Here is a 23,530-nt window from a genome sequence, read left to right on the forward strand (position 1 = left end):
CCCCCTCACCGCCGCCACCTTTGTCCTGGAGGGTGGCTTGGGGCGCGGAGTCGGGGGCGAGCCTCTGCACCTGCGCCTTCAGCGCCTGCGCCCTTCGCGCGGCACCCGGAGGCGCACCCGGAGCTGGGCGGGGCGGGGCGGGGCTCGGCCCTCGTGACCCAGGCGGGCCCCACCCGGCTGTGGTCCGAGCCCGGCCACACTTGCAGGTCAGGTGCCCCGTGCCCGGCGCCCCGCGCCCTGCCTGGCCCCTTGCGCTCAACGCCCCGCCTGGCCCCGACTATACCGCCTCGTCCCAGTGTGCCCGGACCCGACACCCTGCCTTGTCGCCTTCTTTTCCCTCGGAGGACCGGAAAGAGCAGCCCCAGGGGCCGGGCCAGGGCCTGCACACCCCTAGAAAGGAGCCGGTGAGTGCCGTCAGAAGGGGGCATGTGGAGGCCGGTGTGGCGCCCAGGACTGGGGACTGGGCGTAGGGAGAGTCCGCGGTGACGTGTGCAGCTCCACCGGCCCCCAGCGGCTCCCAGGTCTTCGTCCCGGCTAGTGAGGGGGGGTGGGGGCGCTCCCTTTCCACCGAACCCGGGCCTCCCTTTCCACCCTGATCAGACCCGCCTGGGTTCTCAGCCAGCCCGTTTTGGACAAAAGAGTGGTTTCACCCAGAGCCCTGCCGCGGATCCGCATGTCAGTGGGGCTGAGGCTGTGGTCAGCCCAGGAGACTTAAGGCTGGATGCCCAGGGGCCCGAGGCTAGCTGATCAAAGACTGACCTCTGCACTGCGGTGCCGATTTGGGGGCACAGAGCCGGGTGATGTTTCGCCATGGGAGAAGGGTCCTGGCCTTCCTCTGGGCTCCTGCAAAGCCCCAGCTTTATCACAACCAAATCACCTTCTGTTTGCCAACAGCCCCCCTCCTCACCCACCCCCACCACGCATCCACCTGCTGCAGAGATGTGGGGAAGGGTCCGTGGGTGATGGACATTGTGTAGCCGGCCCTGGTCCCACTATGGGACATTAGCTCCTGGCCTGAGCTCAGCCTCCCGTAAAAATCCACTAGAGCTCTGTAGACTTGGACCCCGGTTTCCTACTAACCTTAAGCAGATGTTGAAAACTCCATTTTCAGTTGGGTCGGGCTTTTACATTTTCTTTTTCTATGTGGTGTGTTTTGTAAAAATCTTTCCTTCTGAGAGGTTGCAATGGTGGTGGGGGAGGTGAGGCCCACTAGACCGTGGCAGGCACCGGTCATGGCTGTGGAGCCCACAGAGCTGAGGCCCAGGGAGGAGGCCAGCTGGTGCCTGAACTGAGACAGGAAGCCAGCTCCCAGCTCCTGGCCCTGTCCTCTCCCACAGCCTCGCCCTGGGACCCGTTCTTGCTGTGGACACTAGAGCTGAGGCTTCAGCCGGACATGCAGAACCCATGTCCGTGTATACATGAGGATTGCCAACGACTTCCCAGGGACCTGAGAGAGCAGAGAGGACGGGCAGGTGGGCAGGCAAGCTAGAGTGCCACCCAGCGGCTTGCTGCTGGGGCAACTTGTGCCTGGTGCCCCTTGAGCAGGGGTCGGGGGAAGCTTCTGGATGGAAATGCCCCACTTTGCAGCCGACGAGGGCTGGGGCTTTGCTGGCTGCAAATGGACAGCAAGTCCTGCCCGCGGGAGTAACGACACCAGCCAACGTGAGGGTGGTGCTGAGAGACAGACAAGGTTAACACGCAGGGCCCCCGAGTGGGCACCTCCACCTGCGCTCAGGAACGTGCCTGCACCTTTATCAGCAGACGCACCAGCTCAGCCTTGACCGTGAGTCAGGGAGCACTCCTGCCTTTGTTAGCTGGGCATTTGCTGAGGACCTTTGACTTGCTTTCCAGTTTTATTCGCTCAGGCGGGTGACCACTCCCAATCGCCATTGTGCTCCAAGGCTCCGAGGGCAGCTGACCCCAGAGGTGGTCAAGCCAAGTGTCGTGTGGGCGGAACCCCGGCCCGGACTTCCCTTTGATTTGGCCAGAACGTGAACTCAGTTCTTTAGCAGACAGAGACGGACACACCATCGAAATTCAGTGGTCTGCATCTGGGGTATCCACTTTATAAGACCCATTCCGCTGTCCTTGCAACTGGTCAACCTCCTTGCCCTAATGGCTTTTCTCCACTGTCACTCCGAACCGGTTCGGAGGGCTAACGGTCTCAGAGATTAAGACTGTGATTAAATCCGAGCAGTGGGACGGGCAAAACTGAAAGCATTTCGTTTGGGAACCTCGTGACCAGGAGTGATCGGCTCTGAGACAGAACTAGGAGCCTGGTGGAATCCGCCCGCCCCAACACACGTGCCCTGGGAGGTCCCCCCCACCACCCCGCCCCTGCGTTAGCCTTCTGCCCTCATGCTTCCCCGTGACTGCTGCGGGTGGAGGGGTTCCGGGAGCAGATCGGGGTCGGGGCGAGCCAGCACGGTGTGTAGTGATGGGAGAGGAGATCGCTGGCTGAAAGGCCATCCCCTCCAATGAGCCCGGCGGAGGGGAGGGGGGGGGGTCCCACGGTGTGGCTGTGTCTGGCTGAGGGACAGCCCGCATCCGTGTCCCAGCCGGAGCCAAGCCAGGGCGGGTGCTCGGGACGACAGGGACTTGTGGGAAACTCAAACATACCCTCCGTTCAATTTAAGGTAACTTTTTAAACATAGTTTTCAAAAAGCATGAAAAGCCTCTCCATGTCATTAATTCACTACATGGGAAGATTCGGTCACAGTAGATAAAGACCCGTGTCGTGGGCCACTGGCTCTCAATCCCTGGCCATGCTGGGAACACGCTCCCCTGGGGATCCACCCCCCCCCCCGCCCCCCACCGCCACTGCCTCCCTACGGGCGAATCTGAACTTGGGACTTCGTCTTCCTTCCCTCCCCTCCCTGTACCCCTCTCCCCCCACCCCACCGGCTCCCCTGGAAGCTGGGTCCGAGCTGAACGTAAGCATCAGAGTAAAATCTTTCAGGTGACGTCGGACTGGGAGCGAAGCACCTGTTGTTGGTTTAGCTATGCCGGGTGTATGTTATTCAAAGTCTGTTATCACATCAGCTCTGCTTTTAGTAAACACCGCATAGCGAACAGAGGTCACTTCCCTTAATAACTCAGGGTCATGACTGGCCCGTTCTGGAAGGTGTTAGGTCACACTTTCTGTAGAAGCAGGTGGGGCCACCGGCCACCCTCTGCCTGCTGGTCTCCCCTGTTCACATCTCAGCTGCTCCTGAGGCCTGACCCCCTCGGCAGGCACCCCCCTCATCACAGGTGCCCAGACCCATTGGGTCCAGCATGCATCTGGTCCCCCTGACCTTGGTGATCTTTGCTATCCAAGCTGGGAAACCAAGCCATCGTTAGGAGCAAGAAGCTTCAGAAAGAAGGAACAGGTGGGGAAGGGGGCCTGGGGGAGACACGTCCCCAGCCTCTGGGGCTGAGGGGGCAGCTCTTGACTAAGTAGTGGCCTCCCGTCCATCCGCTGACTGGCCACTGACCATGCTCTAAGGTACTTAGGCGCGAAAAGCATGCTAGTTTCCTTTTGTTTTGCTTTGCTGCCTCCCCCCTCGCCGTCTTCCAGGAAGCCCAGAATTGTGTCCCTTCAGAGAGGAGACAGAGTGGGAACTAGTCAGCTGACAGTCACAGCTCTCTCATCTGCTCTGAAAACAGAGCTTCAATGAATGTGCTTCTTATGATACAATTTTTTTTTCAAAAATGGCAAAAAAAAAAAAAAAGAATAAACTTCAGTCATCTATCAAAAAAACTTTTTTGGGGCGCCTGGGTGGCGCAGTCGGTTAAGCGTCCGACTTCAGCCAGGTCACGATCTCGCGGTCTGTGGGTTCGAGCCCCGCGTCAGGCTCTGGGCTGATGGCTCAGAGCCTGGAGGCTGTTTCCGATTCTGTGTCTCCCTCTCTCTCAGCCCTTCCCCCGTTCATGCTCTGTCTCTCTCTGTCCCAAAAATAAATAAACGTTGAAAAAAAAAAATTAAAAAAAATAAAAATAAAAAAAAAAGAACTTTTTCATCCAGGTTTTTAAAAACCAGAAACTATGGGTTCTAGGGAAACAGCAGTGAATTTTGTTTTCACGTTTTCTTGTCCAAAATCTAAATTCAACCATAAGTGAATACAGTCTGAATGACTCTGGCATATCAGGGCGACTTCTGGATGCACCATTCACAGCCAGCATTGTGCTTGAGGGTGGAAATACTGAGGGTTTGATGCAAAAAAAATTTTAAGAAATTGGGGTGCCTGGGTGGCTCCGTTGGTTGAGTGTCTGACTTCAGCTCAGGTCATGTTCTCGCGATTCACGAGTTCGAGCCCCGCATCGGGCTCTGTGCTGACAGCTCGGAGCCTGGAGCCTGCTTCGGATTCTGTGTCTCCCTCTCCGTCCCCCTCTCCGTCCCCCTCTCCGTCCTCCTCTCCGCTTGCGCTCTGTCTCTCAAAAATGAGTAAACATTAAAACATTTTTTTAATTAGTAAATTATTTTTCACCAATTTAAGGCACAAGTCAGGGAATATTTTAGTTGAGCGCCATAGGACCTCTGAGGAAATTTTCATTTTAGATGCTGTTTGGGTGATGGTCACGTGTCATAATTAACCCCCTGTGAAACAAATCAGAGTCCATTTCTATCCTGTCTTATTCCAGGTGTGATCCTGATAGGCAGAGATGGGGAAAAAACTGGATCTTTCCAAGCTCACGGACGACGAGGCCAAGCACATCTGGGAAGTGGTTCAGCGGGACTTTGATCTGAGAAGGAAAGAAGAGGAAAGGCTGGGGTGAGTGTATGAGGCCGAGCCCGTCCCTCCGGTGTCCCCTGGAGGGGGGGCCTCCCCGGGACGCTGGGGGTGAGCAGACAGCAGGATGCTCGGGGGGCAGGACACTGGATGGGAAGCCGGACGCTGGGAAACGTCCTGCTGTCTGGGCTCAGTTTCCTCATAATTAAAGTGAGGGGATCCGACTCCCCAGCCTGCATTCCGGTGCGTCCTACTGTGCCCTGAATACTTTTAGTTCATCCTGGTCCAGCTTTGGGTCCCGTCTCCTGAGCCAGGAGATGCTTCAACCGTGGCAGGGCGAGGTGAAGGTGATAAAATACGGAAACACCCGGATGTCAGGCTGGAGGGGTTTTAGCATCGAGGCTGAGTTTGTCTTTCTTTCCAGTGTGTTGGGGGGGGGACCCCATCCCCCAATGGGTGGCCATGGACTGAGCCAACACCGTCTGCCATTATCTACTCCTCCCCCACCTCTAAGGCTTAGCTGTGCTGTGTGCTTGCTTACGAGACTTTCCTGGTGTCCGTGTGGCTGGAAGACCTGTTGAGGAGACACGGGGGCAAGGACTCCTGGCGAGGGGGGAGCAAGAACGTGTCTGAGAGAGCAGTGCAGGCAAGGCCGCAACAAGAGCCGGCTTCTGCCCTGCCAGCTGTGGGCCCCCGGGCTCTGTGCTGTCCAAGTGCACCGGCCAAATGTACTGGCCAAGTGTGCCAGCCAAATGTACTGGGAGGGCAGAACCAGCCAGTCTGCCCACGACTGCAAGTGGGGGTGACGAGGGCGACTCGTGGCCTGAGTGACCCGGAAGGTGCAACGAGGTGGAGCAGGTCTGGGGGAAACCAGGAGAGGGTTCGGACACGGGGGTTAGGTTGCCTGTCGGATGCCCGGCGGACAAGAGGGCTCCACGCGTGCTGGCCGCGAGCCCAGAAGGGATGGTGGCATTGTCACCGGTAGATGATATTCAATCCGTTTCCTGGGGCCGCTACAGTCGCCACAAGTCTAGTGGCTTCAAATGCACAAATGTCCCGCGGTTCTGGAGGCCAGAAGTCTTCCAGTCAAGGTGTCGGCGGGTTTGCGTTCCTTCTAGAAGCTCCAGGGGAGAGTCTGTGTCCTTGCTTTTTCCAGCTTCCCGAGCCCCCTCCCCCCAGCCCTGCCTGTCTTCAGGACCTTCATCACGGCGTCTTCCACAGCCCCCGACTCTGCTCTCCTCCCCTTCTCCCTCTGTCCCTTATACAGACCCGTGACGACACAGGGCCCACCCAGGTAATCCAGGGTAACCTCCCGCCTAAGATCCTTGACTTAACCGCATCTGCAAAGCCTCTTTTGCCATGTGAGGTGACATGCTTACACCTGGGAACCAGGAACGTGACATTTTTCATGCGGGAGAAGCATTATTCAGCTGCCCCCGGTGTTTAGGCACCAGACAGGAGGAGACCCCGCAGGCGGGGATCCAGAGGGGAAGGCAGGGCCCCCGAGATGACAGAGACAGACCGGGGCTAGGAGGAACTCTAGGTCCCGACACGGGACAAAGGCCATGAGAAACAGACAAGGCACAAAGAGAAACAAGCCTGTTTCTGATTGGTGCCCCCAGGGTCTGTGGGGAGGGGTCCGGGTCAGTGCTGCCCAGGCTTCCAGCTGTTTCCCTGTGCAGCCCCCTGCCCTCCATTCTGCCTGGGCTCCCGGGTCACCCCCTGGGCTTTTGTCGCTAAGACACTTCCACCCTGCTGGCCTCCAGGGATTGTCAGCCGCTCACCCACCCACATGAGACCTGACACCGGGGCCCATGGCCAGCCTTGACCTGACCCGACTTCCGAGTACCAAGCAGGGGTCAGAGCTTTGCACCCACCTGCCCCGGCCCGGCTGCCTGGCTCTGCCGAGGCCCACGATGCCTATGCCAGCAAAACCAGCCCAGCCTTTCCCGTTCACAGCACCCTCTTCCCCGGGGAGGGACCAAACGCTGCCTCCAGGCAGCTCAGCTGTTGGCAACTTTTATTTTAAATGTGTACAGAAACACAGATAAATGGGACAGGAGGGGAGCCCAGCTCCCCAGGGAGCAGAGGGAGGACCCCGTGGGCCAGGTCCCAAGAGCCACCCCCTTTCCCAGAGACCCATGAGCTGGGCAGCTCCTCCTTCATCTAGACGGCTGAGGTGGGTTTTGCAGAAATCCCTGTGTTTCTTGCACAAAGGTGAGTCCCTTCTGACGTCCGTCCTTCCTTATCTTCATACTCCTTTGGTCATTTCGCATTGCAAAGAGGAAACGGGCCTGGGGACCTCTCCACACTGTCGGAACCAGAAGGCTCCTACAAGGATGTGGGCTGTGTCACCCCCTCTCCGGCGCACAGCCTGTAGCTCAGGCCAGGTCCCCGGGCCAGTTATGGTCAGGGCAACCTCCTGTCTCCTCGTCAGGAGGTGCCCAAAGCCGTCTGCTCAGAAAGGGCCAGGGTGGGGAGTGGGAGGCAGGGCGTGTTGGGGGACTGGCCCGTTCTGCCGTGTCTACTCCGTCTGCCTTGTGGTTGGGGACGGGCTTCTTAAACATCCCCCATCAGACATCAGACAGGGAGAGGTTGTACGGGGAACGTTAATGCAGTGGGAGGTTGTGTTCTCTCCCAGAAATGCAAGCATGCAGCGGTGTGGAAAGTTTGTGTCCAAGTAACATTAGGTCAAGGGCAGGGACGCCCAAATGGCACTACCATGGCCGGATCTAGCAGGTGATCACGTTTGGGAAGTAAAGAGTCGTTTCAGGGGGTGCAGGGAGGGAAGGGTTTTTACATTTCTTATCACATTTGATGGTTTTGCCTCAAATACAAAATTAGAATGTTAATGCAAAAGCAGGATGTTCACAGCATTGTTAAACATGCCACAAAGAGTAAAGCTGCTTCCGTCCGTGAGGAACCTTTCCTCCAGTGTCCCCTGACCCCGGGGTGCCGCAGGACCCAGGCGCGAGGTCTCGAGGCAGGTAGACGTGATGAGCGCCATGAGGTCAGAACCCATGGGTTCGAGTTCTGCCCAGACGGGCAATTCTGCTTAGAAATGCTACAAGCAGCGCAGCATAAACACTCCGAACTTGCTCTACAGAGCCGTTAGCTAACATGCCTCACTCCGGTTCTCTGATCTGTGAATCAGTCATGGCCCGAGCTGAGAAACCAGTCCTCCAATGACCACCAGGTGGGTGGCAGCTCGGGGGTCGCTCAGATGGGTTTCTGATGTCTTTGCCATTCTCCCAAAGAGATGCCGGCTGGACGGACAGCAGAGCTGAAGGAACCCGCCACAGGGGCTGACAGAACGGAGCTCATGGGGGAAGAATTATGAAATCAGGAAACAGGCATGTTCGCTAAAGGGAAAGAATTCTCCTGCCCTGAATGTGCCTCAGGTGGGCACAGTGTGTGGGCCTGATTCCCCAGGAGCAGACCTGCCAAGGGGTGCTTTGCTAAACAAGCAGTCCACCGAATAGACCAATTTGAAGACAACAGCAAGAATATTTCTTTCGATATTTGCAAGCTAATGGAAACGTGTGCCAGGCAGACCTGTCCCCAGACGTGGGAGTACCAACCCGTTGTAGAGGATGCTGGGGCAGGGCCTGGCTGAAGATCCCCGATATGGGGAGGACGAAGTCCACGTGGCTGTGAGACTGGTTTCAGTAACACCCACAGGTAGTAGAGTGTCCCCCAAACACTGAAGCCCCTGGTCCCTCGCTGGGCCTGACCCTCCCCAGCCTGTGGTGAGGACACCCACAGCCCCGTGGGGAAGACAGAGCCCGTCCCAGCTGTGAGAGGCAAGGGGTGAAGGACTTTGGCCGCTGCCTCAGCCCGAAGCTCCTGAGGTGGCCTTCCAAATAGACGACACAGATGGCTTCCCTCAGAATCGACTAGAAGGAAGGTGGAGGCCACGCTATCTTTGACTTAGCCGCAGGCACACAGAAGTCGCCCCCTGAGGGTGGCGTGTGGGACCAGGGACTGGGGAGGGCCATGTTTACCATACAGGGTGAGGGTGTCATGTTATTCCTGGCTTCCCTTGCATCCCAAAGAGTGGGAAATTCAAAGATCTACAAAATCAGGGTGTTCATGCCATTGGCATCAGAAAGGTGCTTTCGGATAGATTTCACATACTACCTGTTTCCTACCATCGAGTCCTGAGCGTTGGGCTATAACGAGGATGTGTGTCTTCCTGTGGATGAACTTTGAGCCTTCAAACATGGCGGACGCTTGTGTGAGACAACGGCCCCCCTTATGCTAAGTCTGCTACCTGGGGCAGGGCTTGGGCCGTGAGCCTTCATGACTGTCAGGGAGACAAAACTTAGAATTATCTCAGTGCCACCGAGGAGTGTTTGGTAGTGTGCTCTTTCCGATCATTTTTTTTTTTTGAATTAGTAAAGTGGAAGTAAAAATTCTTTCTTAACATGATAAAAATATCCCCCAAAGAATAGCCATCAGCTATTCCTTGGCACCTTGGCCGGGGGTCTAACCAGCATCTCTAATCCAGCGTGCCTAAGGCAGGTCTCGATTCACCCAAGGCCCCCACTTCCCCATCTCGGAAACAGCCTGGTTGCGGAGGTCTGGTGCCCAGGGATCACGGTTGGCTCCTTCCCCTCATCCCACATTCCGTGCCTCGGCAAGCCCTGTTGGCTCAGCCCTCAAGATCAATCCCAGCTGTGGCTCACCAGCCACACGGCCAACCCAGTTCATGCCACACCACCTCTGCTGGACGTCTCCCCTCCGCCCTCCCTGCCCTGTTGTCTTTCTCTCTGTGGCCCCCAGGAAGCTCCTTTCCTCCTATTGCTGCCTCCCTCACGTCCCTTCTCCGATGTCACCTCCTCAGAGAGGCCTCCCTGGATTGCCCTTTCTAAAATAGCCACCACCCTCCCAGTTCCACTTCTTTCTGCGTAGCCTCCTGGATCTCCCTCCACAGCACTTAGGGCCGGTCTGAATCCATATGAGTCACGCACTTGTTGAGTTAGAGTTGGCCTCCCCACCCATGTCTCAGCCCAGGGAGGGCTCTATTTTGTCACTAGCGCCCAGCACAGTACCTGACCACAGAAAGACTCAAAAGCTGTCTTTGCGCACGGATCATTATGAATGTGCACTGAGTTACATCGGTTACTCCCCAGACAAGCCTGCCACGTGGCTCTTACTATTATCCCCGTTTGCAGGGGAGGACACTGGGAATGGGCCAGGTCTCCCGGCTGTGAAGAATGTCCAGGAGTCTTTACCCATGGGAATATCGGGGGGAGGGGACGTCTTGCTGGGTGTCGGTCTGTACCATCGGTCCTCTCTGTGGTCGCCGTTTGTTCTCGTTACTCGGGTGTTGAGAACGTTAGCTACAGGAAAGATACACGTTATTTTTTGATGTCGCATCGGTACAGAATAGTAAACCTCCAGATAGTGGCCCCGCTCTTTTGCTTGCTCCATCTGGGGAAGAGCCAGTCCTGTGGACGCCCGCGTCCTGGACCCCACGGATGTGCGCAGGGGAGAGGATGGCGAGCCTGCGTGTGGCATCCGGAGCCGGCACTCCCTGCCGGAGAGCCTGCTGTCTGCTGTGCTCCTATGAGGACCTTCCCGCAGATCCACCCAGAGTGGCCTCGCAGCTAGCTGTGTCCGGGGTGGGAAGGGTTGGGTAATCTGAAAGCCCTGGGGGCACAAGAGTGCTCAGCACAGTGACTCATGCCCCTGGGTGAGGACGGAGCTTACCTAAATAGAACACCCTGTTTCAAAGGGCACAGCCCGAAAATCAAATATTAGGCCTGCGAACCTTCCCCAGGAAGGCAAACAGGTGGGGTTGTGGATTGCTGTTTCCACAAACAGACCAGGGCTCCTGAGATCCTCTCTGAAAGTTCTCCCTGCGTGAGACGTGAGCTTTCGTGGCTCGCTTTGGAGACACTGCCACCAAGGAACGTGAAGTGTGCCCCCAGCCGGGCCCCCTGGCACCCCAGACCGACTGAGACCACTGCCGAGACTCCCGTGACACTCGGGGCCCGTGGCTCACGCAGCCGCAAGGATTTCCTCCTCGTCCTGTTGGTCGTCCTGTGGCCGCTCTCTTCCAAGGACTGCACGGGACGTTAGCAAGTTTCTGTTCTCGTTCCCTATCGTTCCCGATACTCCTTCTCATAATCGGGACTCGAGAGCCCCGTGTCCGCTCTTCAGTTACCGTCGCACGACACGGTCTCTTTCCTCGGTGGTGTGGGACGGTCACGCTGCGTTTGGGCGCCATACCTCCAAGAATTTCACCTCTTGAGTCTGCAACTCAATGGTGCCTTCGGGCCCCCACGCCCCATTCTTAGGGTCACCCCTGGGACCCGTCTCTCCGTGGGGGGCACGTCTGCAGGTTACGTTCTCCGGAGAGGCGTGGCCCGTGGAACTGGCGATCGGGAATCTCTCAGCTGGGAGGGAGACCTCTGCTCACACTTCCCCTTTGGAATTTTGGTGGGATAACACCCTCCCCCGCCAAAGACGCCCACGTGCTGATCCCCCGAATCCGTGAGCGTGTCCGGCCGTGTGCCAAAGGAAGATTAGGTTGCAGAGGCCATTAAGGCCTCTAATCAGCTGGCCTGGACCTGGGGAGACGGTCCTGGATGACCCACATGGCCCAGGGTGATCAGAAGGGGGCCGGCAGGTGGAAGGAAGGGAGGCAGGACAGCACAAGAGCCAGAGTGCTCCGCCGTGGGGAGGAGCCCCCCTGCCACACGGGCTCTGAAGGTGGAGGACGAGGCCGCGGGCCCGCGACGTGCCCTCTGGACGCTGGAAAGAGCACAAGAACAGATTCTCCCCCAGGGCCTCCCGGAAGGATTCCGTCCTGCCAGCAGCTTGATTTGGGCCCAGTGACACCCACGTCAGGCTTCTGACCTTCGGAGCCATCACATGAAGAGAAGGTGTTATTTTAAGCCACGAGATGTGTGGGAATTTGCGACAGCAGCAACAGGAAGCTGGCCCATTGCTGCTAGCTCTCTCTCTCTCTCTCTCTCTCTCTCTCTCGGCCTTGCAGAGAAGCCACCTGCCAGCCCACCCACATTCCCCGAGAGCGAACCCGCTTTGTAGGAACCGAGCAGTGCCGGCAGCCTGCCCCTGTGCGGTCTACAGGCCAGCAACTCCTGACCTGAAGGCCCGGATCCTCCTTGTCTCCTGGCCGGAAGACTTGCGTGTTCTTCCGGTGACCACTGTCTCCGCAGCTTGGTCAGGACTCACAGCCAACCAAGCCGTGCCAAGAAAAGCAGTCCGTTTAGTACCCGTCCAAGATTGCCCGTGAGTCCCCACCGCTGGGGCAGGAGATGGCTTCAGCCTGTCGGTTTCCAGTTTCCGAGACTCTGCTCACTTACAAGGACGGACTCTTCGTGGCTCAGTCTTCTCCTTCCGAGTCCCGCATCCCCACAGTCCCTGCTTGTGGCCAGGGCAGCGGTGGGTGTGGGGGGAGCGGCTCCTGGCCCCCAGGGTGACAGCGCTGCTGGGGTCTCGACTCCGCCCACTGTCTCCTGGCTCCTTGCTGGTCCCTGTGACGGAGTGGAGGGTCAAGTCTGCTTCCAGGATCGGGACCATCACTCGTGTGTGAATTGTCCAAGCGTCGGGCACAGCTGGCACCCGCTGGTGAGATCCCCGATCCCAGCCATCAACCCCTCTCCGCCCCAGCCCCCAGACTGCCAGTCCCCTGGTCCCTCGGCACCTCATGCCACCCTGCAGGGACACAGGCTAAGGACCGCCCGGCCCAAGAGGCAGAGAGCAGAGCACTGGTCCGAGCCCATCCCTCTTTCAGTGGCTGCTGTGGGACGTTGGTGCTGTGGCCACAGTGTGATCCTCCCTAGTGGACCTGGAGGGCGCACCACCAGCCCCTGGGTCCTGGCTGTCCCCGGTACTCACACATTTCCACCACGCTCCCCTCCGGACTCCCCCTGAGAGGAGGAGAGCAAGGACAGATAGCGTCACCTATCTGTCCTCTTGGCATCACCTCCAGCCCTTCTCCCTTCCACGCCCGGTCATTGCCAAGAGGGGACTTCCCTTCCCTGCCCTGTCTTGAAAGGGCTTTCCTTGCACCAGACCCCCCCCCCCCACCTTGTCCTCAGAGGACCCTCAGCCTGTCTTGCAGAGAGCACTTGACGTTGGTGTCTCAGAGGGGGCTGGAAGTCGGCTGTGGGCTTCTGGTCCCCAGACACCCCTCTGCTAATCTCCTCCTCCATCCGTCCCTGTTTCCAGCTCTGCCCTCCTCCTCCTCGTTCCCGTCCCTTTAGCCCTTTTCTCTGCGTCTGGGGCAGCAAACTTGCTTCCAAGTCCGCCGTTCTCAAGTATTTTGGCCTCAGGGTCCCCTTTACATTCTTAAATTATAGAGAAACCCCCAAGAGCTTCTGTTCATGTGGGTTATTCATGTCAGTATTTACCCTATCAGAAATTGAAACCAGACATTTAAAAAATATTCATTCATTCGCTTAAATAACAACAGTAAACCCCGTATGTGTTAACATAAATAACATTTTTTATGAACAATAACTTTTTCCGTAGCAAATGAGAAGTCTGGCACGTTCTATATTTTTAAAATTTTTGGGGGCGCCTGGGTGGCGCAGTCGGTTAAGCGTCCGACTTCAGCCAGGTCACGATCTCGCGGTCCGTGAGTTCGAGCCCCGCGTCAGGCTCTGGGCTGATGGCTCAGAGCCTGGAGCCTGTTTCCGATTCTGTGTCTCCCTCTCTCTCTGCCCCTCCCCCGTTCATGCTCTGTCTCTCTCTGTCCCAAAAATAAATAAACGTTGAAAAACAGAATTAAAAAAAATAAATAAATAAATAAATAAATAAATAATTTTTTAATGTTTACTTTTTGAGAGAGAGAGACAGAGCACGAGTGGGGGAGGGGCAGAGAAAGAGGGAGACACAGAATCCGAAACAGGCTCCAGGCTCTGAGCTGTCAGCACGGAGCCCAGTGTGGGGCTCGAACCCACCAGCCGTGAGATCATGACCTGAGCCGAGGTCGGACGCTCAACCGACTGAGCCACCCAGGTGCCCCTGGCATGTTCTATATTTTTGGAAATCCCTTCAGTATCTGGTGTTAGAGGAGATGGTTGGATTCTCATATCTGCTTCTGTTTTCAGTGCATTGTAGAATGTTGTCTTGGCTGAGGAATTTGAAGAAAATCTGGCCTCCTCCAAATGTATAGTTGGAAAAAAGAGGGGTGTTTCAATAGCCAGATGATTATGAACATTGTGTTTTGATTCTACATGGAAACACAACAAATGGGTAATTTTTTTTAAAAAGTTTTAAGGTTTATTTCTGAGAGAGAGAATAGCAGAGGGGCAGAGAGAGAGGGAGACGCAGAATCAGAAGCAGGTTCCAGGGTCTAAGCTGTCAGCACAGAGCCCAACACGGGCCTCGAACCCGCGAACCACGAGACCATGACCTGAGCCGAAGTCAGACGCTCAACTGACTGAGCCACCCAGGAGCCCCACAACTAGTAATTTCTTAAAGGAGGTTGCACGGTGGAATCTGAAACCGTATCAGTGAACTTTTCCCTCCCTTTTACAGTAAAATCCATTGATCTGTCTTGCACTCAAAGTGAATCTTTTATCCATGTGTAGTTTTCTTGTGCAGTATGCAGCTTCTGGTGACACATCTCATTATATACCCAAAGGAATCACATTGACTCCGTCACCACTGATGTCATCAGCAACCTCTAAAAAAGCATTAGCAAAAATAAATAAATAAATAAATAAACATTAGCGTTGGCACCATCAAACTCATGGCGGCAGACATAAATCTCCCAAGATCCTTCTTTGTGCTTGAAAGCTTGAATTTGGTCATTGGCCACAAAGACTGTCACTTGTTTCCTCGAGGTGACGGGCTCCCTCTGTTCATTCCTAAGAAAATGTCTGGCGAACACCCAAGTCAGAATAGTTTCTCTTTCAGTTGTTCTTTTAAGTAAAAGTGATGTCCCGTGAAAAAAGCTTCTAGCTCCCGTTGGAAGTCCGGCGAGTGCCTGCTTCCCCTCATCAGGACCTTGGTGGTGCTTCAGGATGTAGCAGAAACGCTTCCTGTGTGTGCGTCCCGTCTCTCCATTCATGCAGAATATTAAAAAGACACGTGCTCAAGGGTCAAGGTGTAATTAGTTGAATACGTGTCATTGTAGCATCGAGCACCTGCCTTTCATCAGGACACACTTCATCAAAGACCTGCTCTCCTTTACTTCCGTGACAAAGACTGGAATGGCAATTTGTACAGTTTGTCCCTCTGCCTTGACTCGTGCTGAGGTCCTAGCTGTTTGGCGATCATTGCTTTTCTACTGCCACTGCAGGCGTCAGAGAGCAAACAAGAGGAATAGCATTTAAGCATCATTACTAAAATAATTTTGGCCTTGTGAACCCTTTGAAAGGGCCTTAGGTACTTCCAGAGGCTCCCGGACCCCGCCTTGAGGGCCACCGGTCGAAATCTTTGGGCTTCGTAAGCTCCGGTGCTAATTCTGCCCGTCTTCCTCCCCACTGTCCGTCTTCATTCCTTCCCATCTTTATTTTGGCCGTCTCTTCCCCACCTCGGTGAACATAGCCTGTGGTCTTTCCATCTCAGCCTGGTTCCTTCTTTATCCCCTCCTCTCTCTCTCAATCCCAGTGAACGTGCCAAACACACTTGTTTCAAGTTGTCTTCTGTTTCCGGCAGTCGCACTCGGGGTGTCTTTTCTTCCTGATGGTGACTTAGACTTACGTCTGCCGAGGCACCCATAGTGGAGGGACATCTGGTCAACCCCGTGTTTGCAATGAGCATCCTGTGTGCTTTGGCCTGGCCCCGCCCACCTCCTCCCTGTGCAGCTCCGGGTCAGGGTGATTGCCCTGCAGCCGGCAGGAGCCAGCTGGGGTCACTGTGCTGGACCAGCCTGGGCTCTCCCCTTCTCTCCTTTCCTGCTGTCCAGCTATGAAGAAGAGAAGTTATGTTTTAGAGAATCTGAGGCAGAGTATAATTGTCCCTTCCCCTATAGTTGGCACTGTCTGTCTCCAGCCACCACCCCTGGGGCTCTTATTTCAGGGGACTTTGCATCCTGGGACGCACGGTGCCTCACGTGTCCTCCTCTTTCTTCCTGCCGTGCTGGGAGGTAGTTCTGCCTGGACAGAGAATGACGGGCAGTCAGTAGGAGAGGGACACAGGGTGGCCTCTAGATTTTCTGACTGATGCAGATACAGTCCAAGTGGAAGTGGAGGAGGGCTGGCCCTCCCCTCCTGGCTTCAGGTGCCTGTACTTGTCTCTGTGACGCAAAGTCTACCTTGTCGACGCAGCTGTGTCTGGACCGTGGTCGGTGGATGACATCACCCACCCTGGATGCCACCAGCGCTCAGCCATGCTCTCTTGGTTTTCCAAGCTGACACAGGAGTTTCGTGTGTGTGCCTGTCTTCCAGAGTGTTTGAACGGAGAGTGGGGAGAGGGAAATCGGCGAAGTGCTGTCCGTGTCACTCAACGTGGGAAGTGGTGTCCCAGGGCCTCTTAGAGCTGCTGTCTTGTCCTTCATCTCCACCGGCCCTGGGGCGACCCCACCAGAAACCACAGGTGCAGAGTTCTCACAAGACCGTGGCACCCAGGGTCTGGTTTTTGTCACTAAGAATGGATCGGTTTGATCGCATCTAAAGCTAGAAATATTGCCTTTGGCAGACATTCTCTGAAATCCAGAACAAAAGGAATGTGTACATCTTGCAGTCCGTTCAGTTTGGGCAAGCTCACCAGAAAGGTCTGGGAGAACTGTGGTTTTCCCAGGACCCCGTGGTGCTGGATGGTTCCCGCCACGGACACTGTGCAAACCAGGCCACGTCAGCCTTGCTCCATGGGGGGTCAGCTCAACTTGCTTCCCTGCTGGAAGACACCCAAAACTGCTTGCGAGGGATCCCTCCTGGCTTGACCCCCAGAACCCTGTGTGACCTCCTAGGGAGAGTGCAGTGACCTGTCACTTTCTCAGTAGGGTCACAGCCAACCCCCACTTACCTGGTGGTGTCCTCCACGCAGGGCCATTAGCTCAGGCTGGCGTGTGGAGCAGGTGTGACCGGCCATCAGGTCGGGCCGGCCCGTGGAGCAGGTGTGACCGGACGTCAGGTTGGGCCGGCACACAGAGTAGGTGTGAGCGGCCAGGCCCTCACGGAGAGGAGCGCCAGCCTCTCCCCCCTGATGAGCTTGATCTCTGCCTTCTCTGTGGCTTCTGCTGTGAACCGCTTAGATTTTTCTCTCTTCTCTAGCCTCCTCTTAGCCTGTGCGACAGATTGGTTCTAAGTAACCGCGTGGCCTGACCGGCTACACTCCCAGGACTCCCCCTGGCCCTGCGGGGCTCCCCAAAGCCACCAACCTCGCCCCCTCCAAGGAAGGCTGGACACCCAGTGGTGATGACTGCAGGCTCATCGTCGTCCGGTGAAGCAGGGAGCCCGAACACGGTCTCCGAGCTCCACGCTGTGCAGCAGAAAAGCTCCAGGGTCTGCGGGCTCCAGCTCAAACCTGGAGTTCAGGACCTCCTGTCCAGCTTTCCGTTATGAGTTGTGTGAGGTTGCGCGGGCAGGTGACAGCTGTCCCAGCCTGTGATCCCGAGCCTTTATGGTTCTTGGCCCTTTGGCACTGGATGAAAGTCACGGGTACGCAGCCTGAAAATTTGTACAATTGTGAACAGTCACAGATATGTTTAAATGCGGTTTCATTTCTTTAAGAATCAGGTGTTTCAATTCCAGCCTACTCAGACTGCACATGTGTGAACCCGGCCTACTGGGCTCCCCCGTCGGGAGAGAGTGGGAGCGTGGAGCTCCCACGGCAGAGAGTAAAGGCTGCCCGTGGGTGCCTTTACCCGAGTTGGGGTCACTTTTCTCTGCGTATGAGAAAGTTCCCGTGTGTGTGTGTGTGTGTGTGTGTGTGTTTGCACACACACGCGTGCAGGCATGTAAAACCTGTTGCAAGAACAAGGTGTCTAATATAGTTCTTGTGTCTGATATCTTCCTTAGGGGTTTGAAGGACAGGATTAAGAAGGAGAGCTCCCAGAGGGAGCTGCTCTCGGATGCGGCCCACCTGAATGAGACCCACTGCGCCCGCTGCCTGCAGCCCTACCGGCTCCTCGTGGCCCCCAAGAGGCAATGCCTGGACTGTCACCTCTTCACCTGCCAAGACTGTAGCCACGCCCACCCGGAGGAGGAGGGCTGGCTCTGTGACCCCTGCCACCTGGCCAGGTGAGCCAGGGCGGGTGCCTGGGGTCCAGGTGACCCTGTGGGTTTCAGGGCCCGACACGTCCCCTCAGAGGGGCTGGCCGAAGAAAGGGTGGGCGGGGCCGTGGGCCTGAGCTCCGTGTGTCCGCAGGGTTGTGAAGATGGGCTCACTGGAGTGGTACTACGGGCACCTGAGAGCCCGCTTCAAGCGGTTCGGGAGTGCCAAAGTGATCCGGTCCCTGTGCGGGCGGCTGCAGGGTGGAGGTGAGGAGTGTACCTGTCTCGGGGGGGCTCTTTTCTGTTCCCAGGCGTGTCGTAATGTTTCCGGACCCAGCAGATCCTTTGGAATGTGTGTGTGTGCACCTGTCCATGCATTTCAGGTGTTTTCTGCAAAACTGGCTGCTTTTCGTGTGGTACAAACTTCTGCACCCCCCTGGCCTGGCCCCCTGGGAAGTCCTGCATGCTATTCACACCCCCCACTCTTTGAAGTCATATTTTTCCAGTGCTTCCTAGCAGGTTGAGAACTCAGAGCCAAAGATTCTGAACCTCAGTGGCTAATCGAATAATAAGGCACTTGTGTTCTCCAGACCCCTCCTCCCTGGGCGTCTGGTTTGGGGCCGAGACTCCCTCTTTCCACACACATTCCCTGGGAGTCGTGTGTTTATCAAGACTTAAAGAAATTCGTTCTAACTCAGTGGTGTGTTTTCATATTTTGAATCCAAGTATTTATTTCATTTTTTTAACGTTTATTTATTTCTGAGACAGAGAGAGACAGAGCATGAGAGGGGGAGAGGAAGAGAGAGGGGGAGACACAGAATCTGAAGCAGGCTCCAGGCTTGAGCTGTCAGCACAGAGCCCCACGTGGGGCTTGAACTTGGGAACAGGGAGATCATGACTTGAGCCGAAGTCAGATGATTAACTGACTGAGCTACCCAGGCACCTGGAAGTCCCATTTCTTTTTAATAATTTTTTTAATGTTTATTTATTTTTGAGAGAGAGAGAGAGAGAGAGAGAGAGAGAGAGAGAGAAAGCAGGGAGGGGCAGAGAGAGAGGGAGACACAGCATCCGAAGCAGGCTCCAGGCTCCGAGCTGTCAGCACAGGGCCGGACACGGGGCTCAAACTCACAAACTGCGAGATCATGACCTGAGCCAAAGTCGGATGCTTAACCGACAGAGCCCTCCAGGCGGCGCCCCCCCCCCAAGTATTATTTCATAATGAACTTGAAATCCATACTGTGATCTTACACCAAACCTGACAGGTGGGTTCACCTGTCTTGTCCACCTTTAGGGTGTTTGGAAAGGGAGATCATTTCAGGGGAAGGTTGAAGTTTGGAAGTTGAACTTGAGCGGAGATAATTAAGCAGTGTTTGCAGGGAGCGTGCCTTGTCTCTGTCATTCGCTGCCACTTGAATCCCAGGCTCTGCCATTAAGCCTGGCCAAGGCTTCAGGCTGGGAGAGCTCACCAGGCTGGGGGTGGGGAGGGGGGGCAGGCTGGGCGTCTTGAATATCTCCATCTGGGGGACCGGGAGGCAAGGGCCCTAAGGCAGGAGGCACATCGGGGGCAGGTTCTGTACTGTTTGGATTGGAGGTGTCTCCTCCCAGGCCTTCTGGGGAGAGGTCTTACTTGTGTCTGTGTCCTATAAAGCCCCACTCTGGTAGGCAGGACCTGAAGTTGGGCACAGCTACCCCCAGAGCGCTTGGGCGTCCACTGAGGGGTTTCTGAGGCATCTTAGCACACTCCTGAATTTAGGACGGGGACCACCCCGAGGCACCCTCACTCGGAATGACTTGTAGCACCTGGAACAGTAGACTGTGGGGTGAGGGGGCTTCTTGGGGAGGGAGGCATATGATGAATCATTCAAATAAGAACATTTTCATGAGTAAAAAGAGACTTTCTGGATAACTATGCCGAGACAACAGATGTGACCGAGGTGGCACAGGAAGGTGCCCAATCCTTGAAGGCCCTTCCTCATCTCCCTCTGCCCTCCCACTGCTTCTCAAGGCCGTATCTGTGTCTCAGGCTGGAGCCCATCAGTAAAGCCCATGACCCCACGCCCCCTTGGCCAGCCAGGAGCCGGCTTGGCAGGTGAAGGAGGTTGACAGGGCTCACCGGTGAGAACCACAGGAAGCAGGGCCGAAAGCCACACTGCAAAGCATTTGAGACCCTGAAGCCCAGAGGCGGCCCTGCTCACAGAGGAAACCGCAGGCCACCGCGTTAGAACCCCTGGGGACCTGGCCTCACCCTGAGAGGTGCGGATTTCCAGGGGCCGGGTGGGCTCAGGAATCTGTGTTGTGTGAAAGGCTGTGGGGATTCTGATGCCCGGCCAGCATCCCCAGCTGCTGGAGCCAACAGCCCAAGTAACCTGCCAGTTTCAAAGTAGTCACCACCGAGGGCCACCAGGTGGCGCTGTGGGGCAACAGGAACCCCGGCTCCCAGTGGCTGCCATCCCCAGTGAGGGGCGTCTCAGGTCCCCCGGAGGATGCCCAGGGTGCATTCTCCCTGCTGGGTGCCTGGGAGCCCAGCACACTGAGTCAAAGGGGGTACAGGGAAGGAAGGTTGTGTCTTTGTGGGTTTTTTTAAGCGGTCAAACTGAAAAAAAATAGAAACGATTGAAGTTAATGACTGGTGAGCTGGTGGGGGACACTGGGGGGTCTTCTCCCAGGGAATCCACAGAGCAGTGGGGGTGTTTCAGCCACTGGGGGGGTGCTCTGCTCCGCAGAGCAATGGGGGTGTTTTCCCGAGTCCCCCACATCAGGATGGGCAGATGCTGCGGGAGACGGTCCCAGGGCCAGGAAGGAAATGACAGGAAACCCCATCCTTCAGCACACGGTCTCCAGAGGTTGTCTGTGTTTCTCAGAGCCTTTTCTTTGGCTGTAGGTTTGCCTGACAGGGCACGTGACTCACCTGACCTCCACAGTAAGTCCTTCGTGCTCACATGGCTTTACTTTTGCTTCTACCCCGCTATCAAGAGCGGTCAAGAAATCTCTTCCTTGGGTTTTATTAAGAATGACTCGATCTCCAGAGATGGGTTAAAGTCGCTCAAACCCTTGTCCCAGGTGGAGAGAGGGATGGAAGGAGTTGGTAACAAACAGGGGCACAGAGATCCTGTTCATATTCAGTCTGGGGCGGGGGGGGGATGTCACACACACACACACACACACACACACACACACACACACGGGCCTCCAGGAAGCACTTCTACATTCCCGTAGTGCAGATAGCGTTCGTCCCTCCGTCTTCTGTCTGGCAGTTTGGAGTGCATTCCCTCAAGACTTCCACTGCCCAGAGAATCGAAAATAATTACCCAGTCTGCCGGCTGCGCGGTTCTGAGTTCTGAGGGGGGCAGAGAAGGGCTTGCAGGGCGCTCACAGATATGTGCAATTCACTGCTTGCTTGCACTTGAGACCTCCCCGCACCCAAAGGCCCAGGGGCTGAGGGCTGGGATACAGGGTGGGGGCGTGCAGGGCACCACGTGCTGGGCCAGGTCCCACAGGCCTAAGCACCCAGTGCCGGCCCTTGTGGCCCCTGAGAGACGGCGGGTGATCCACCCCAGGGCCCATTTCCTGGATCCCTCTCTGGCGGCCTAGAGGAGCAGGCCAGGCCAGGGTGAGCAGGAGAAGAGGGGGAAGAGGTCTTGACAGGGGGCCACCTGGGTGCTCAGGTGAAGCAGGGGGTCTGGGGGGCCGAGAAAGGAGGGGTGGGAGCCCCGGGGCTGAGGCTCACCTCCGTCCCAATTGTTTCTGATGCCTGCAGACAAGCAGATGAACTGATTGTGGGTGAAGCAGTCCATCTGAGAAAACATGATGTAGCTAGAGTCCTCCTTCACCCACCACAAACATCAGTGATTCCGATTGCCCAAGAGGGAACCGATGAATGGGTTTGTAGGGGTGACCCTCGACAAAATTGATGCAGAATAATAGCTTTCTGCTGAGATTCAGACCGGTTCTAACTGTTGCTTGGCTAGGTCTTTGTAAGGCCAGCAGATGGCCTTGCCTGGAAGTGTCACAGTGGGTGGGTGGATGGATGGGTGGATGGATGGATGAATGGAGAATGGATGAATGAGTGGGTAGGTAGATGGATGGGTGTGTGGATGGCTGGTAGATGGGCAGGTGGGCAGGTGGATGGGTAGGAGGGTGGGTGGGCGGATGGATGGATGGGTGGGGGGGTGGTAGATGGGCAGGTGGGATGGGTGGATGGATGAGCAGGTGGGTGGGTGGATGGATGGCTTGCCCCCATCTTCCCCTCCCTGGGTGGACTCATGCCGGTATCCACTGCAGGTGGGCCTGAGCCAAGCCCTGGAGAGGGAAGTGGAGACAGTGAGCAGACAGAAGAGGATGGAGAACTGGACACAGTGGCCCAGGCCCAACCCCTTGGGAGCAAAGTAAGTCTTCCCCAGTCACCCCGCCCCTCCCCCACCTGGAGCCTTGGGCTCAGATTTCCTAAAAATCTCAGTGCTCTCCACTCCAGCAGGAGCACAGAGCGCCTGCCCCCTCTGCCATGCCCAGATGGTCCGTGAGACACTGAGCAGCAAATGAGAGCATGCCTTCACCATGTGGTGTCACCATCAGAAACCCCGGGGGCAGGCTGCAGGGTAGGCAGAGCCTGCCGCGAAGCCTGCTTGGCCCGTGGGTCAGGGCCCCGGGGGCCCGCGTGTCAGGTTGTCAGGGCAGGCAGGGGTCCCAGAGGGCACGCTGGTGTCTCCCAAGGCGGCCTTTGCATCTTTGAAGGAAGCAAGGCCCCTTTCTTTAGACTCCCCTCTGTGAACACTTTTGCTTCTGTTTAAAAGCCAACCACGAGCCTTGCCTTTGTTGGTGTTTGTTTCTGTCTTGAGAACAGCAACTTATTTTTCAGTTAGTTTTGGTGATAGAGAAGCATCTGGGTGGGATGACAGAAGGGGAGCAGGCTGGGGCAGGGGGACAGTGATGGAGCCACGGGGAGGAGGCCAGGGTCTTTGAGATATGACACTGGACACGTCTGGCCAGTCTACAGTGAGAACACTGTGTTCCTGCCTTGTCCTGAGCTTAAAGAGCACTAGCCAGTGTCTGGAATATTCCCTATACAATACCTTTAAAGGATCAAGATCATTGTGAGGGAGGATTTCAGTAGATGTATGCCCTTCATCTGAACAGCATGGAACTCTTCCCCACCTCTGCACCCCCACGGCAGGTGCCCCTCATTTGTCTGAGCCTCCTCCCACCCCACCCCCCACACCTCCCAAGGGAGAGAGGCACCTGTCGGCCCTCAAGCAGACTGCCTGCCCGCCCCCCACCCTAGGGCCGCAGTGCTCTGGGGCCTGTGTCCTCAGCACTTCTGAGCAGCTGGATATCTCTCCTGCTCCTCTAGGAGATGCTGAGGAAGCAGGTCTCGCAGGGTCGGGGGAAGGCACTCTGGGCCCCTTGGCGCGGCCTTGGAGCTCCTTTGGGTCTGTTTCAAGTGCGGGAGGTGGACATATGCCCATGGAGGCTCTCACCCCAGGGCTGAGGGGGCCCCCGTCCTCTCTGTCAGGCTGACCCTGACTCCCCCCTTCTTGCCCGTGTCTACACCTGCTCAGAAAAAGCGCCTCTCCATTCACGGCTTGGACTTTGAGGCAGACTCTGATGGCTCGACTCAGTCCTGCGGTCTCCCCCCATATCTGTCCCCGGTCCCGATGGCCACAGACAGCCTGCAGGTCA

General features: G+C 56.4%; 1 protein-coding gene across 3 annotated transcripts in view; it reads left to right on the forward strand.

Annotated features, from left to right (window-relative positions):
- Positions 1 to 207: 207 nt before the first annotated feature.
- Positions 208 to 23,530, forward strand: part of MLPH (melanophilin) — a 42,602-nt gene continuing 19,279 nt past the window's right edge. For 2 of the 3 annotated variants that reach the window (XR_007149560.1, XM_047846379.1), the window contains exons 1-7: positions 208 to 404; positions 4,624 to 4,754; positions 17,660 to 17,881; positions 18,009 to 18,121; positions 20,736 to 20,774; positions 22,136 to 22,239; positions 23,410 to 23,526. Coding sequence is in view for 2 of the 3 variants with exons in the window: in XM_047846379.1 (XP_047702335.1) it covers positions 4,645 to 4,754; positions 17,660 to 17,881; positions 18,009 to 18,121; positions 20,736 to 20,774; positions 22,136 to 22,239; positions 23,410 to 23,526 (705 nt within the window). In the remaining variant the exon portion in view is untranslated. The remainder of the gene's footprint in view (positions 405 to 4,623; positions 4,755 to 17,659; positions 17,882 to 18,008; positions 18,122 to 20,735; positions 20,775 to 22,135; positions 22,240 to 23,409; positions 23,527 to 23,530) is intronic. The other variant, XM_047846380.1, reaches the window with a different exon arrangement.

This window comes from Prionailurus viverrinus, unplaced genomic scaffold, assembly GCF_022837055.1.
Source record: "Prionailurus viverrinus isolate Anna unplaced genomic scaffold, UM_Priviv_1.0 scaffold_39, whole genome shotgun sequence".
Lineage (NCBI taxonomy): Eukaryota > Metazoa > Chordata > Mammalia > Carnivora > Felidae > Prionailurus > Prionailurus viverrinus.